The 15,644-nt window shown below is 42.9% G+C and overlaps 1 protein-coding gene across 1 annotated transcript; it reads left to right on the top strand.

Annotated features, from left to right (window-relative positions):
* Positions 1–1,795: 1,795 nt before the first annotated feature.
* tdg.1 (thymine DNA glycosylase, tandem duplicate 1) lies at positions 1,796–14,474 on the top strand. The gene is made up of 10 exons (XM_035790593.2): positions 1,796–1,953; positions 6,753–6,922; positions 7,151–7,437; positions 7,616–7,685; positions 7,955–8,090; positions 8,255–8,337; positions 8,437–8,531; positions 8,808–8,979; positions 9,237–9,381; positions 11,470–14,474. The coding sequence occupies exons 2-9, from the start codon at positions 6,859–6,861 to the stop codon at positions 9,356–9,358; spliced, it is 1,029 nt and encodes a 342-aa protein (XP_035646486.1). The 5' UTR covers positions 1,796–1,953; positions 6,753–6,858; the 3' UTR covers positions 9,359–9,381; positions 11,470–14,474.
* Positions 14,475–15,644: the final 1,170 nt, after the last annotated feature.

A 15,644-nucleotide genomic window follows, 5' to 3' on the forward strand; every position in this document is an offset into this window, starting at 1 on the left:
ACGTATGCATATGAGATGAATAATGTAGGGTATGTAACATTATATTAGGTAGCATTGTTTAAAGTGGCTAGTGATATATTTTACATCATTTCCCATCAATTCCCATTATTAAAGTGGCTGGAGTTGAGTCAGTGTCAGTGTGTTGGCAGCAGCCACTCAATGTTAGTGGTGGCTGTTTAACAGCCTGATGGCCTTGAGATGGTGGTGGCGTAGGTGTCCTGGAGGGCAGGTAGTTTGCCCCCGGTGATGCGTTGTGCAGACCTCACTACCCTCTGGAGAGCCTTACGGTTGTGGGCGGAGCAGTTGCCGTACCAGGCGGTGATACAGCCCGCCAGGATGCTCTCGATTGTGCATCTGTAGAAGTTTGTGAGTGCTTTTGGTGACAAGCCGAATTTCTTCAGCCTCCTGAGGTTGAAGAGGCGCTGCTGCGCCTTCTTCGCGATGCTGTCTGTGTGAGTGGACCAATTCAGTTTGTCTGTGATGTGTATGCCGAGGAACTTAAAACTTACTACCCTCTCCACTACTGTTCCATCGATGTGGATAGGGGGGAGTTCCCTCTGCTGTCTCCTGAAGTCCACAATCATCTCCTTAGTTTTGTTGACGTTGAGTGTGAGGTTATTTTGCATATGCAGATAAACTGATCCATCACATGAACCTTATCACACCAAAGATATCTTAGGATCCAAATTCACCACGTGTATGCCTTGATGTTCATATAACTCTTATACAGTATATGACCATGGTGCCGTCCTTTCAGCACCACGATTTGAATGGCGCTCAAATCACTTAAAATAACCCTCATCTGTTGCCTACGCCTGCCTAATGCCTATTCATCACTTATTGTAGCGACCCGCACAGACAGCTGTGTGTTATGTGTTAGGCTAGGAGGTGGTTGTGTTGTACTGACCAGTACCCGGTGTTCGCGGGGTCCGACATGTCAATCAACCTGCTATCTGCCAATCACGGGAATGCCTGGAATGTTCTGATGCCGGGCATCCTGGTGGTTGGCGGAGTGGCGTGGAGGGGGGTTGGGCAGGGGGGTGGAGCATTGGAAGTTAAGACCAGGTTCAGCCTTTGTTCAGCCTTTGAGATGTTTGATGTTCGTCAATTCGCAAACTCAAGCCTCTGTCTGGACAATTGTTCATTTATGATCTAGTCAGGTCATTACATTATTATTAAAAATAGAAGAGTATAACTTCTCACAATGGTGTTCATTTAGTAAAGTTAGATAAAAGCTCAATCAAATCAATGTCTTGCAAGATCACAATGATTAATTAGTATTAAACAGAACCGAATATAATAGCATATATGCCTACTGTAGCATAGTAGGCCTATAAGTAACGCCAAAAACACCTCGGTCATTTATTTTCTCTAGCTGAATAGGAGCTTTTCTTTTCTCATGTGGCCAACACTCAAAGGCGCGTGTCACTAAGCAGGACAAAATAGGCCCACCAGAAAGGCTTATAAAATTTGTTACCACCATCTGCTTGAATTCGCTCACGAAACGGGAATACAAGAAAAACTAAAAGCATATTCTCATGGCGCGAATTCATATTAAACCGCGACCTTGCCTGCTTGCATGTGGTCAGAGGGTTGGAAGCCAATGGAAAACCACCTCGCGAGTTTAAAAGTCCGTAGAGCAAACCAACGCTGATAAGGGGGGGGGTATGTGGCTTGGGTTATGTATATTTTTTTCAGTTCATATTATAATGAGCATGAATCCCGGATGTCAATATAAATGTTCATTATACATGCACTAAAAGTTGACGTATTATTTCAGGAGAAGAACGTTTTTACTTTGTTTCCCTATTAATAATGTTGGTATAGTCCCATGTCAAAGTTGACGTGCATCTCTTTCTTTGTTGCTTGCTCTAGCAAGTCCAAAGGGAAATTGATAAGAGTACAATCGTTTTCAAGAAAAATAATAAACACATTCAACCATATCTGTAAGAGGTATGTATGCATTTGGTCAATTAACGTTACATACGATTTGTATTCATTGGACAGCGAACCGGCTCATTGCTAGTTAGCAAGTCATTCATCCATGCTATTTAGCGGAATAGCTAACCAAGCTAGTTAGCATAGCTATATTAGCCAGCTTACGTTAGGTATCCATAATGGCTTATATTTTGATTGAAAGTACACTATAGACGAAGTAGGGGTAGAATGTGTGATTGTTTAATTGGTTGACAAACAAGTTACTAAAGCGACACTAGTCTAGCACAACATTTATCCTTTTTGACTTTTCTCCCTGACACTTGCTAGCTGACGTATTCATCCTACAATGCCAGACAATGACCAGGAAATGTGCTATATCCAAATCAGAATGAATAATCATGTCAATATGAATATTGATCAGACTAACAAAGTAAATCCACCATAAGGAAAAGAAAAGCTGTGTGGATGACTGCTTGTCCCCTCAAAATATTTTCAACAGTGTTGAGTTCTCATACCGCTCAAGAAGGAGATGCGTTCTGTTTTTTTAAAGATGAACGTACTTTGGTGCGAAAAGTGCAAATCAATCCCAGAACAACAGCAAAGGACTTTGTGAAGGTGCTGGAGGAAACGGGTGCAAAAGTTTTTATATCCACAGTAAAAACGAGTCCTATATCGACATAACCCGAAAGGCCGCTCAGCAGGGAAGAAGCCACTGCTCCAAAACAGCCATAAAAAAAGCCAGGCTATGGTTTGAAACTGCACATTGGGACAAAGATTGTACTTTTTGGAGAAATGTCCTCTGGTCTGATGAAATAGAAATAGAACTGTTTGGCCATAATGACCATCATTATGTTTGGAGGAAAAAGGGGAGGCTTGCAAGTTGAAGAACATCAATCCCAACCGTGAAGCACAGAGGTGGCAGCATCATGTTGTGGGGGTGCTTTGCTGCAGGAGGGACTGGTGCACTACACAAAATGGATGGCATCATGAGGATGGAAAATTATGTCGATCTATTAAAACTTGGTCGCAAATGGGTCTTCCAAATGGACAATCACCCCAAGCATACTTCCATAGTTGTGGCAAAATGGCTTAAGGACAACAAAGTCAAGGTATTGGAGTGGCCATCACAAAGCCCTGACCTCAAACCTATAGAAAATTTGTGGGCAGAACTGAAAAGGCGTGTGCAAGCAAGGAGGCCTACAAACCTGACTCAGTTACACCAGCTCTGTCAGGAGGAATGGGCCAAAATTCACCCAACTTATTGTGGGAAGCTCGTGGAAGGCTACCAGAAACATTTGACCCAAGTTAAACAATTCAAAGGCAATGCTACCAAATACTAATTGAGTGCATGTAAACTTCTCACCCACTGGGAATGTGATGAAATAAATAAAAGCTAAAATAAATCATTCTCTACTATTTTTCTGACATTTTACATTCTTAAAATAAACTGACCTAAGACAGGGAATTTCTACTAGGATTAAATGTCAGAAATTGTAAAACTGAGTTTAAATGTATTTGGCTAAGGTGTGTGTAAACTTCCGACTTCAACTGGACATACATACATGCATATACAAACACACAAGTATGTGGACACCCCTTCAAATGAGTGGATTTTGGCTATTGCAGCCACACCCATTGCTGATAGGTGTATACAATTGAGCATACAGCCATGCAATCTCCATTGGCAGTAGAATGGCCTTACTGAAGAGCTCAGTGATTTTTAACATGGCACCGTCATAGGATGCCACCTTTCCAACAATTCAGTTCGTCAAACTTCTGCCCTGTTAGAGCTGCTCCGGTCAACTGTAAGTGCTGTTATTGTGAAGGGGAAACATCAGGGAGCAACATCAGCTCGGACGCGAAGTGGTAGGCCATTCAAGCTCACAGAATGGGACAACTGAATGCTGAAGCGCCTGTACTCGGTTGCAACACTCACTGCCGAGTTCCAAACTGCCTCTGTAAACAACCTCAGCACAAGAACTGTTCATCGGGAACTTCTTGAAATGGGTTTCCATGGCCAAGCAGCCGCACACAAGCCTAAGATCACCATGCTCGTTGACTGGAGTGGTGTAAAGCTCACCTCCATTGGACTATGGAGCAGTGGTAACGTGTTCTCTGGAGTGATTAATCCCGTTTCACCATCTGGCAGTCCGATGGACAAATCTGGGTTTGGCGGATGCCAAGAGAACTCTACCTGCCCGAATGCACAGTGCCAACTGGACATTTTGGTGGAGGGGGAATAATGGTCTGGGGAAGGGAATCTTAACGCTGCTGCATACAATGACATTCTTGACTATTTTGTGATTCCAACTTTGTGGCAGCAGTTTGGGGAAGGCCCTTTCCTGTTTCAGCATGACAATGCCCCCGTGCACAAAGAGTTCCATACAGAAATGGTTTGACGGCCGGTGTGAAGAAATTGACTGGCCTGTTCAGAGCCCTGACCTCAACCCCATCGAACACCTTTGGGATGAATTGGAACCCCGACCACGAGGCAGGCCCAATCGCCCAACATCAGTGCCTGATCTCAATAGTCCCCGCAGCAATATTCCAACATCCTGTGGAAAGCCTTCCCAGAATGAGATGTTTGATGAGCAGGTGTCCACATACTTTTGGTCGTGTGTGTGTGTCTGTGTACACACAATGCATTTGGAAAGTATTCAGACCCCTTGACTTTTCCACATTTTGCTATGCTACAGCTTTATTCTATATTTTTTCTCTCTCAATCTACACACAATACCCCATAATGACGACGCAAAAACAGGATTTTAGATAATAAAACATGTCAAAACTGTATTCAGGCCCTTCACTCAGTACTTTGTTGAAGCACCATTGGCAGCCATTATAGCCTTGCGTCTTCTTGGGTATGACGTTACAAACTTGGCACACCTGTGTTCAGGGAGTTTTTCCCATTCTTTGCAGATCCTCTCAAGCTCTTTCAGGTTGGATGGGAAGTGTCGCTGCACAGCTATTTTCAGGTCTCTCGAGATGTTGGACCAGGTTAAAGTCAATGCTCTGGCTGGGCTGCTCAAGGACATTCAGAGACTTGTCCCGAAGCCACTTCTGCGTTGTCTTGGCTGTGTGCTTAGGGTCGTTGTTCTGTTGGAAGGTGAACCTTCGCCCCAGTCTGAGGTCCTGTGCGCTCTGGAGCAGGTTTTCATCAAGGATCTCTCTGTGGCCTCCCGAGTGGCCTAGTGGTCTAAGGCATTGCATTGCTAGCTGTGCCACTAGAGATCCTGGTTCGAGTCCAGGCTCTGTCACAGCCGGCCGCGACAGGGCCCATGGGGCGGTGCACAATTGGTCCAGCGTTGTCCGGGTTAGAGGAGGGTTTGGCCGTCGGGGATGTTCTTGTCCCATCGTGCATTCTGTTCAAAAATTTGTATCAAGACTGCCCAAATGTGTCTAATTTGTTTATTAATAACTTTTTATGTTCAAAATTGTGCACTCTCCTCAAACTATAGCATGGTATTCTTTCACTGTAATATCTACTGTAAATTGGACAGTGACGTTAGATTAACTACAATTTAAGCTTTCTGCCAATGTCAGATATGTCTATGTCCTCGGAAACGTTCTTGTTACTTACAATGCTAATCGCATTAGCCTACGTTAGCTCAACCGTCCCGCAGGGGACCCACCAATCCTGAAGAAGTTTTCAACCATCAAGTGCTATGATGAAACTGGCTCTCATGAGGACCGCCACAGGAAAGGAAGACCCAGAGTTACCTCTGCTGCAGAGGACAAGTTCATTAGAGTTACCCGCCTCAGAAATTGCAGCCCAAATAAATGCTTCACAGAGTTCAAGTAACAGACACACCTCAACATCAACTGTTCAGAGGAGACTGCGTGAATCGGGACTTCATGGTCAAATTGCTGCAAGGAAACCACTACTAAAGGATAAGAAGAAGAGACTTGCTTGGGCCAAGAAACACGAGCAATGGACATTCTGGTACCTTTTGAAGTTTCTGAATCTGTCCTGGAGGGTATGATGTACTTGTTTTACAGGTGTCACTACAGCTTTCCCCAAACTCAGTCATCATGGCAAAGGGTGGCTACATTAAAAAAAAAAAAATCTAAAGTACAAATATATACTAATATATTTTTTCACCAAGGGGTGTATGTTTAGGGTTTTGCCCTAACAATGCACGGTTGATTCAAATTATCAAAGGTTAATGATTAGTTGCCTATTTGAATCAGCTGTGTAGTACTTGGGCAAAAACCAAAACTTTGGTCCCGAGGACCGACAAGAGGAAACCCTGTACTAGAATATACACTGAGTATACAAAACATTACAGACCAATCAGGTGAATCCAAGTGAAAGCTATGATCCCTTATTGATGTCACTTGTTAAATCCACTTCAACCCAGTGTAGATGAAGGGGAGGAGACGGGTTAAATAAGGATTTTTAAGTCTTGAGACAGTTGAGACATTGGTTGTGTGTGCCATTCAGAAGGTGCCTTTTGAACGGGGTATGGTAGTAAGTGCCAGGCGCACCGGTTTATGTCAAGAACTGCAATATTGCTGGGTTTTTCCACGCTCAACAGTTTCCCGCGTGTATCAAGAATGGTCCACCACCCAAAGGACATCCAGCGAACTTGACACAACTGTGGGAAGCTTTGGAGTTAACATGGGCCAGCATCCCTGAACGCTTTCAACACCTTGTAGAGTCGGCATGACTTATTGAGGCAGTTCCGAGAGAGAGGTGGGGGGATTTCAACACAATACTAGGAAGGTGTTCCTAATGTTTGGCATAGTCAGTGTATTTCAGTTATATAATTAACAATGTGGGCCTTTTTTTTTTTTTGTCTTCCTTTTTTCAGGATTCAGTCTACTCAACAGCTTCAAGCTCTACAGGGGCAGTAGCCGGGCATCAACCACCATCACAGTCCTCACCCTCACTACACAGAGGGACCAAGACAGAGGGTCATGGCTCATATGGTTGTCAGTCATGAGCCCATGGCACTGCAAGAGCCCGCCAACATAGCGAAAGGTACCCTGGTTCTTTATTCCCGCAGAGCTTTATTCAATAATGGACATGAGCCTTAATGTATTTCTGATGGATTTAAAGTTGATTAATTTGTGGGCGAAGTGTTCTTTGATGCATTTCCCCACAGATTTAAAAACAAATGCTTCATCGAACAAATTAGTGTTCCTATGACAGTCGAGGCTAGTGTGAAGGCTCACAGCAAGGTGATTGGAAGATCTCTCCCTCTTGCAGCTCCAGCAAAAAAGCGAGGGAGAACGGCACAACCAAAGGAACCCAAGCCACCCAAAATGCCCAAGGCCAAACCGGGACCCAAGGCCAAACCGGGACCCAAGGCCAAACCGGGACCCAAGCCCAAGAAAGGCAAGGAGGGTCAAGAGGCAGACAGCACGCAGGAGAAAATAGACAAGACCTTCAAGAAGGTCAAGAAGAAAAGGGACCGCTTCAAAGGCATGACTGAGGATGAGGTCATGAGTAGAACTCTGACCGACATCCTTGACTACAACCTGGACTATGTTATCGTGAGTTCACCGCTTTTGTCGCTTTGTGCCAGACATTTTTTGATGTGCGCCAGACAATGGAGCTACTTGATTTGTCCAATGAGAAATGCTCATTTTCATTTTCAGCTGCAAAATGTTCTGTCTTGCGTGCTCTAAATGAGAAAAAACGGTAGTATAAAATGCAACTTTTTTGTTCTAGATTGGAATCAACCCAGGGCTCGTGGCAGCCTATGTTGGACGATGGTTCCCTGGCCATGGAAACCATTTCTGTAAGTTGCTTTGCATATTTATTCAGTCTCTTACTTTGAAAACATCATAAATCTTCCTTCTCAGTATTTGTTTTGTCTGCTCTTTCATGACCCTAACCCCATTTATGAATCAAATAAATTGCTAAACTTTACATTCAAGTCAATGTTATGTTACTCATGCCAAACAGGATGATGCAGTTGTACGCTTAGTGCGCAGAGAATACAGATTTTCACCCCAATTTCAGAAAAATAATGGTACAATGAATTTAATGAGTAGTTATCCTCTTCAGGGAAGTGCCTGTTCTTGTCCGGATTCACTGATGAGCAGCTTAACCACATGAGCGACACCAGCCTGCCAGAGAAATACAAGATCGGCTTCACCAACATGGTGGCAAGGACAACGCCTGGAAGCAAGGACCTGTCAACGTAAGCTTAGGAAGAACATAATAAAATACCTAAAGTCAGTCTGCAATGTGCTGAAAAAAGAGTGGGAGGATGCAGAGACATTTGTCTTGAACAGTGGCCACAAGCAAGCTGAATTAGCATAGATGGAATACAATGTTTGACTCAAATCTTCTGTTTCTTCACAGCAAAGAGCTACGCGAGGGCGCCTTAATTCTTGTTGAGAAGCTGAAAAAGTACAAGCCCCTCATAGCTGTTTTCAATGGAAAATGTAAGTAGCTACACATCCCTGCTAAGTAGGAGAAATTCCAGTGGCCAGGACTTTCTGTTGAAATTCGATATTAACCATTGACATTCTGTTTATTTTCAGGTATCTATGAAATGTTCTGCAGAGAGATGTTTGGTAAAAAGCCCAAGAAGCTTGACTTTGGTCTGCAGCCACACAAGATACCGGACTGTGAAGTGGTAAGGGCTCTGCTACCTGGTAGTGTATGTTGTTGTGGTGCTCCAGATACTGTATTTCATGATGAATGGAGGATAAAGAAATGGAAGAGTTGAAAGAAGATGTACTTCCTGGATCAAGCGCTTTCTCACAATAACTGATCCAAATGTCACCGTTTTGACTAAAGATTCAAATCGAACAAAACAGTTGAGGGTCTTTGAAATTGTTCACATTTAACTATGGTCATTGAGCATACGGTGGCAGTACCGTGCCATGTAACCCTGCCCTCGCCCATACAGGCATTGTATCTGATGCCCTCGTCGAGTGCCCGCTGCGCCCAGTTTCCCCGTGCCCAGGACAAAGTGCACTTCTACATCAAGCTGAGGGAATTGAGGGACCAGCTCAGGGGCGTGGCCCGATCTGAGGAGATTCAGGAGTTGGAGTACAGCTTTGACCTGGGACTGGCCAAAGGTAAGAGAACGTGCTGCAGGCAGTGCTATAATGACTATTCAAACAGGAACATCATTGACCTAATTAATATAAAATGTACATTTATTATGATGAGGTACAATGTGACATTTCATTTTGAAGAATGAAATGAAAACCCATCACGGCCCTGTCCCATCACATGGTCTCAAGGTAGTCATAGTCACCTGAAGGAGCTGATTTCAAAATGACAACAAAAAAAAAGTCATGAATTGAATTGTGTGTTTTTCTCCCCGTTGCAGAGGACGCTAAGAGGATGGCGATCAAGGAAGAGGCGTACGACCCCGGCTACGAGGCCGCCTTCGGCGGAGCATATGGAGAAGGCGGGCCCGGGCCTGAGGAGGGCCAGAGCAACGGTCACTAACTTCTCGTTGGCTGGAAACACAGGTCAGCACCATACAAATAGAATGAGCTGTAACTATATTAACTGTGGTCTTAAAAAGTGGTAGTTAACCCAAATTACAAAAGTACTTCCGCATCCTCACCTTGTAGTGAGTCTAGGCGCCACGAGGTATCGTGATCCAAGCACTGGATTTGTATGTGCCTCGAATTCCTCGTCTCCTGACACTGCTACAGATTTAAAGGGGCTGGATAGGTGGGAATAATATGGCGTAAATTACATCCAGCCTATCAAAAGGCATATTTTGCGTATTCCTATCCAATCCCTCCAGATCTACGGGAGTGGCTAGGGGTCGGTTTGGAATGCAGGGTGTGTCATAAATCCTGTGTCATAAATCCTAGCGGTCAAACAGGGAAATGGTTCCAATCGTTATTCCACCATTCATTTTCCCCAAAGGGGATTTTTGAGGGGGAAAAATGCACCCCTTGGGATCCCCAGGACAGAGTTTGTGAAACGCCAAACTACAGCCAGAGGATGGGTACATGACGGACACATTGTTGTTTTGCAGTTCTCATAGAGATTTACACGGTTATCAAAACATCACGCCAGGGTAAGCCTACACGAAACAGCCATTATTTGTGTTTCTAAAAACCCCTATGGGAAAAATGAATGGTGGGTAAATGATTGGAACCATATCCCAGTTTGACCGCTAGATTTTATGGGTATTATGACTCATACTGTGGTACTCTATTGCTGATGGCATGGCCAAAGATGTAGGAGACTGAATGGGGTTTTGAAACCAATTACCTAGACTATAGAATATTTTTACCAAAGCTATGTCTAGGGGTCCTAGCTAACTAACTGGGCCATAACCTGATATTAATGTGTGCATTAAGCAAGCGATTTTAAGCTGACCGGTGTTGTAATTAGGACACACGTACTTACCAGGGTCCAGGGTGAGCTCTGTCTGGACTCTGTAGTCAGTCAGCCCAAGCACGTTATAGTTGTTCAATTGTGACAAAAATAATTATAATATACACAAAAACAAGAAGGCATGCCAGTGGCCTCCCGGGTGGCGCAGTGGTTAAGGGCGCTGTACTGTAGCGCCAGCTGTGCCATCAGAGACTCTGGCAAAACAACAATGTGTCCGTCATGTACCCATCCTCTGGCCTGGGGACCCCAAGGAGTGCACGTTTAGGGTTTTGTAAATAAGAATTTGTTCTTAACCGACTTGCCTAGATAAATAAAGGTTAAATATATTTAAAAGAATTGTGCCCCAAAGCCTGTTTCAGCATGGGCAGCGCCATTGAGGACTTTTACAATTTGTCCTATGGGTTAAGGAAGGATCACATAATTCCATCCAGGTCATCAGGAGAAATCAGCCAATGAGCAAACATTCCATAACCGCAGGTGGCAGTGAGTAAATCACCAACTTTGGCTTTACACATGTTCAGACAACACACTCCAGGTGGCAGTATGCACCTATTCAGTTTGTTTAGAAGAAGAAGAAATGGATTACTTTAAAATAGAGGAAGCCCTAAATTGGTGCTGCCCATGCTATCGCAGAAGCCATAATAGCACGGATACAAAGAAGCCCTATCTTTCGACCTCCAAGCCTAAAACACTTGACTACCTGTTCCAATTTTTCTTATTTATCCTTTATTTAAGGATGTCATTTAAGAACACATTCTTATTTACAATGATGGCATAGGAACAGTGGGTTAACTGCCTTGCTCAGGGGCAGAACAACAGATTTGTACCTTGTCAGCTTGGGGGATTCGATCTAGCAACCTTCCGGTTACAACGCTCTAACCACGAGGCTACCTGCCGCACCTAACAATGGGCTCGAGGTAGTGTAACAGTATAATTTTAAACCGTCCCCTCGCCCATACCCGGGCGCGAACCAGGGACCTTCCCCTCACCCACGAAGCATCGTTACCCATCGCTCCACAAAAGCCGCGGCCCTTGCAGAGCAAGGGGAACTACTACTTCAAGGTCTCAGAGCAAGTGACGTAACCAATTGAAACGCTATTTAGCGCGCACCGCTAACTAAGCTAGCCGTTTCACATCCGTTACACTAGCGTGCCCAAATTTCCTCACCTCAGAGCTTTAAAGGCTTTTTGTTCTAATTTCAGACGCTGCCGAGAAGGCAAACACTTACCAACCTCCTACGGCTGCCACCACCACCACCACAGAAGGACAACTCCCAGACAGACAGTGGATGAGGCAGTCTTTCACTGATCAGATTAGACATGGGTGGCTCTAAAGAACCACAGGCATGGGTGGGCAACGTATAAGAAAGGGTAAATGGCTCCTAACGAGCCCTATCTATTCGTGCACAGACCTCAAAGCCGCACATCCTTTACCCTCCCTTCAACAAGAAGCTGCACCTCTGTTTGAAGACAGAAATGATAGTTTTTAGTGTTTTGTATTTGTATTTTTTTTTGCCATTTTTGGAATATACACTTGACTAGTTGATAGATGGAATTGTCTAAATTTATAATTTTTAAAGTATTTGCGGAATATGAGCTTTTAAAAAAAAATCTGGTTTTGTTATACTGTGTGTGTGTTTGATTGCCCACAAGGCAGTCCTTTTTAAATATGTGAAATCAGGGACTTGACACTTTGTTTTAATACCGTACTTTGCCACAGGCGGGCACAGTAGGTGCAAGAAAAGCATGCATACTGTATTGGTTACTGCTCTGACAGTACAAATGGTTCTAAATCATGCTTTTACACACGTGTCAGAGAGTCCCAAATAAACATGTGACAAAACACATACAGTAAGATGACACTGTAAGTAATGCATTGTGAAGTTTAAGATGAGCTAGTACTCTACTTTTACAAGTTCTGTACCTTGAGGAGAATGAACTAGACACAAGGTCGAAAAGTGATTCCACTGAGGGATGTTTTAGTAATGTCTTTACAAGCCTTTTATCATGGAGTTGCAATACTCAAGATGGGTGATATATATTTTTTATTTTACTTTCTTATGTTTAGTATGTTTCTGAAAATGTTGTTTATAAAAATATGGGGATTTTCTATTTTACTTGGCATTTGTTTTTTGTTTTTTACTTTGCAGGCTTAAAAGAAACATCAGGTGTGTTGGTAATATTGTTTTTATAAGAGTTCTGAAGGTGTGTTTGTTGAAAACCTTGCCTCTACCCTTCGTTCTTGTCTTCTGTTGCATCCTGAGTGACTAAACGCTGGGACGTGTTCATAATTTTTTGAACGTTTTTCAATTATTTGAAACCAATACAAAAACTGAGTTTCAACCAGTTTTTTTTCCCATTTGGTGCCTAATGAACATGACCCTGTTCTTTCTTAAAATCGTTTCATGCTGTACATTACAATATACTCTTTGCACACATTCTTACTTCTGAGATACTACTCATGATCCCTCTGGGCAAATGTATGTATGCACGCTGAGAAGTGTTGTCATAGTACCTTTTTTTATGTGTACAGTTAATTTGGAAAGTATTCGGACCCCTTCACTTTTCCCACATTTTGTTGTGTTACTGCCTTATTCTAAAATGGATTAAATAAATGTTTTTCCTCATCAATCTACACACAACACCCCATAATGATGAAGAAAAAAATGTTTTTTATAAACAGAATTACCTTATTTACTTAAGTATTCAGGCTATTGATTGGAGTCCACCTTTTGTAAATTCAATTGATTGGAAAGGCACACACCTGTCTAATATAAGGTCCCACAGTTGACAGTGAATGTCAGAGCAAAAACCAAGCCATGAGGTCGAAGGAATTGTCCGTAGATCTCCGAGACGGGATTGTGTCAAGGCACAGATCTGGGGATGGGTACCAAAACATTTCTGCAGCATTGAAGGTCCCCATGAACACAGTGGCCTGCATAATTATTAAATGGAAGAAGTTTGAAACCACCAAGACTCTTCCTAGAGCTGGCCGCCCAGCCAAACTGGGCAATCGGGGGAGAAGGGCCTTGGTCAGGGAGGACTATGAACCCAAGAGTTTCTCTGTGGAGATGGGAGAACCTTCCAGAAGGACAACCATCTCTGCAGCACTCCACCAATCAGCCCTTTATGTTAGAGGGGCCAGACAGAAGCCACTTCTCAGTAAAAGGCACATGACAGCCCACTTGGAGTTTGCTTAAAGACACCTAAAGACTCTGACCATGAGAAACAAGATGCTCTGGTCTGATGAAACCAAGATTGAACTCTTTGGCCTGAATGCCAAGCGTCACGTCTGGAGGAAACCTGGCACCATGGTCAAGCATGGTGGTAGAATCATCATGCTGTGGGGATTCTTTTCATCGGAATGGACTGGGAGACTAGTCAGCATCGAGGGAAAGATGAACACAGCAAAGTACAGCAAGATCCTTAATGAAAACCTGCTCCAGAGTGCTCAGGACCTCAGATTGGGTCGAAGATTCACCTTCCAACAGGACAACGACCCTATGCACACAGCCAATACAATGCAGGAGTGGCTTTGGTACAAGTCTCTGAATGTCCTTGAGTGGCCCAGCCAGAGGCCGGATTTGAACCCAATCGAACATCGAGGCCGGACTTGAACCCAATCGAACACCTCTGGAGAGATTGAAAATAGCTGTGCAGAGACGCTTCACATCCAACCTGACAGCTTGAGAGGATCTGCAGAGAAGAATGGCAGAAACTCCCCAAGTACAGCCGTGCCAAGCTTGTAGTGTCATACCCAAAAAGCCAAAAGTGCTTCAACAAAGTACTTAGTAAAGGGTCTATATTTATTTATTTGCCAACATTTATTAACCAGTTTTTGCTTTGTCATTATGGTCTATTGTGTGTAGATTGATGAGAGAAAAACGATTTAATCCATTTTAGAATAAGGCTTTAACGTAACAATGTGGAAAAGGTCAATGGATCTGAATGCTTCCCAAATGCACCTGTCGATGTAACAGTATGTCAGAAGTTCTAATACTTAAGCATTAGTCTTTACACCAGTGGTGAAGTTACAGCAGCATTCCATGTCACAAGTCCCAAGTTGCCTACCGTGAGCAAGATCAGGGTTTAAATGGCTACACGCTCACCTTTTGAGGTTTTGTATTGGTTTATTTTTTTGTGACCAATGTGAATTTAAATAAAACTAATAATTTTGCCAATTGTAATTCAATTGGTCACTTCCTGTACATGTTATTGTTATCCTTGTAAAGAGACTAAATAATAATAGACCTAGGCTGAGATTCAGTCAGAAACCAAGCTATAGTGAGTGGCTTGACATTTTATAGGACATTTCTCAAATGAATCTGCAGCATTTACCTTGAATGTGATCTAATGTGATCTAATCTAAGATACAGGTGTCCTTCCTAACTCAGTTGCCGGAGAGGAAGGAAACCGCTCAGGGATTTCACCATGAGAGCAATGGTGACTTTTCACTTCAAGCAGCAGGCTACCTGCGCAGTTCAATACACAATCTATTTAGCTGATATGCTGTATTGGACCGTATAGTTTACTGGCTTAGGCTACTTTTACCCCTAATTTAGAAACATTTCTGATTATAATTTTCAACATTTGTTTTATAATTTCCGACTTATGGTAGGTCATTTTTTGTTGTTGTCAACTATAGTTAGATGCCTGCATCTTCTCTTCTGTTATAACTTGTTGCCCCAGAAGACTAAAGTTGTGCTCACCTGTATGTCTTACATTGATAGAATGAATGCATTAGTAATCTAGTTAAAACAGGTAAAGTTGTCTGTTTAGTTTGGGGACCGGGGTGAAAAATTCAATCATTTAAAAACAGTGGAAACCGTTTATAAGGAAATGAAAAGCTGAGAAAACTATGAAACATATTTCTGATAAAGACTTCAGTTCGATTTGGGTGCATATTTTGTGGTTGAAATACTGCCTGCTTGCATAACAGTGTCAAAGATAACAATTTAATGCACATTAGCATTTTCTCAAGAGTTGCTGAAAAAAATTAATCATATTTCTCCACTCCTGTTCCAGAGATAAAATTAACATTTCTTGTATAATTTTCTGCAAGAAATACATAATTCTGCAGGAGTTAATATTATATTCGACTACATTTGAGAGATTATAGGCCTACAGTCAGTGTCCAGATTTCAGTTACTATTCCATTTAACCTATATGAAATTAAATTAGGAATATTGTGTTTATTCATGTTAAATGGATATTTGTGAGCGGGATTTCAAAGGTTCATGTAAACAGTTTATCCTGAATAAGACCTTAAGAGGGATATGATCTACTATCCGGAATACTGAGCGCATGTAAACGTGGTCACTGAGTACCACTCTTCATATTTTCAAGCATGGTTGTGGCTGCATCATGTTATGGGTTTG

The sequence above is a fragment of the Oncorhynchus keta genome, chromosome 17, assembly GCF_023373465.1.
Source record: "Oncorhynchus keta strain PuntledgeMale-10-30-2019 chromosome 17, Oket_V2, whole genome shotgun sequence".
In the NCBI taxonomy this organism is placed as follows: Eukaryota; Metazoa; Chordata; class Actinopteri; order Salmoniformes; family Salmonidae; genus Oncorhynchus; species Oncorhynchus keta.

What these genes read in the sequence shown, in the direction of transcription:
- tdg.1 (XM_035790593.2), top strand. Translation starts at nt 6,859, where the DNA reads ATGGCTCATATGGTTGTCAGTCATGAGCCCATGGCACTGCAAGAGCCC. An exon ending in GCCCGCCAACATAGCGAAAG is followed by an intron (nt 6,923 to 7,150) that starts GTACCCTGGTTC and finishes TCCCTCTTGCAG; the next exon opens with CTCCAGCAAAAAAGCGAGGG. An exon ending in TGACCTGGGACTGGCCAAAG is followed by an intron (nt 8,980 to 9,236) that starts GTAAGAGAACGT and finishes TCCCCGTTGCAG; the next exon opens with AGGACGCTAAGAGGATGGCG.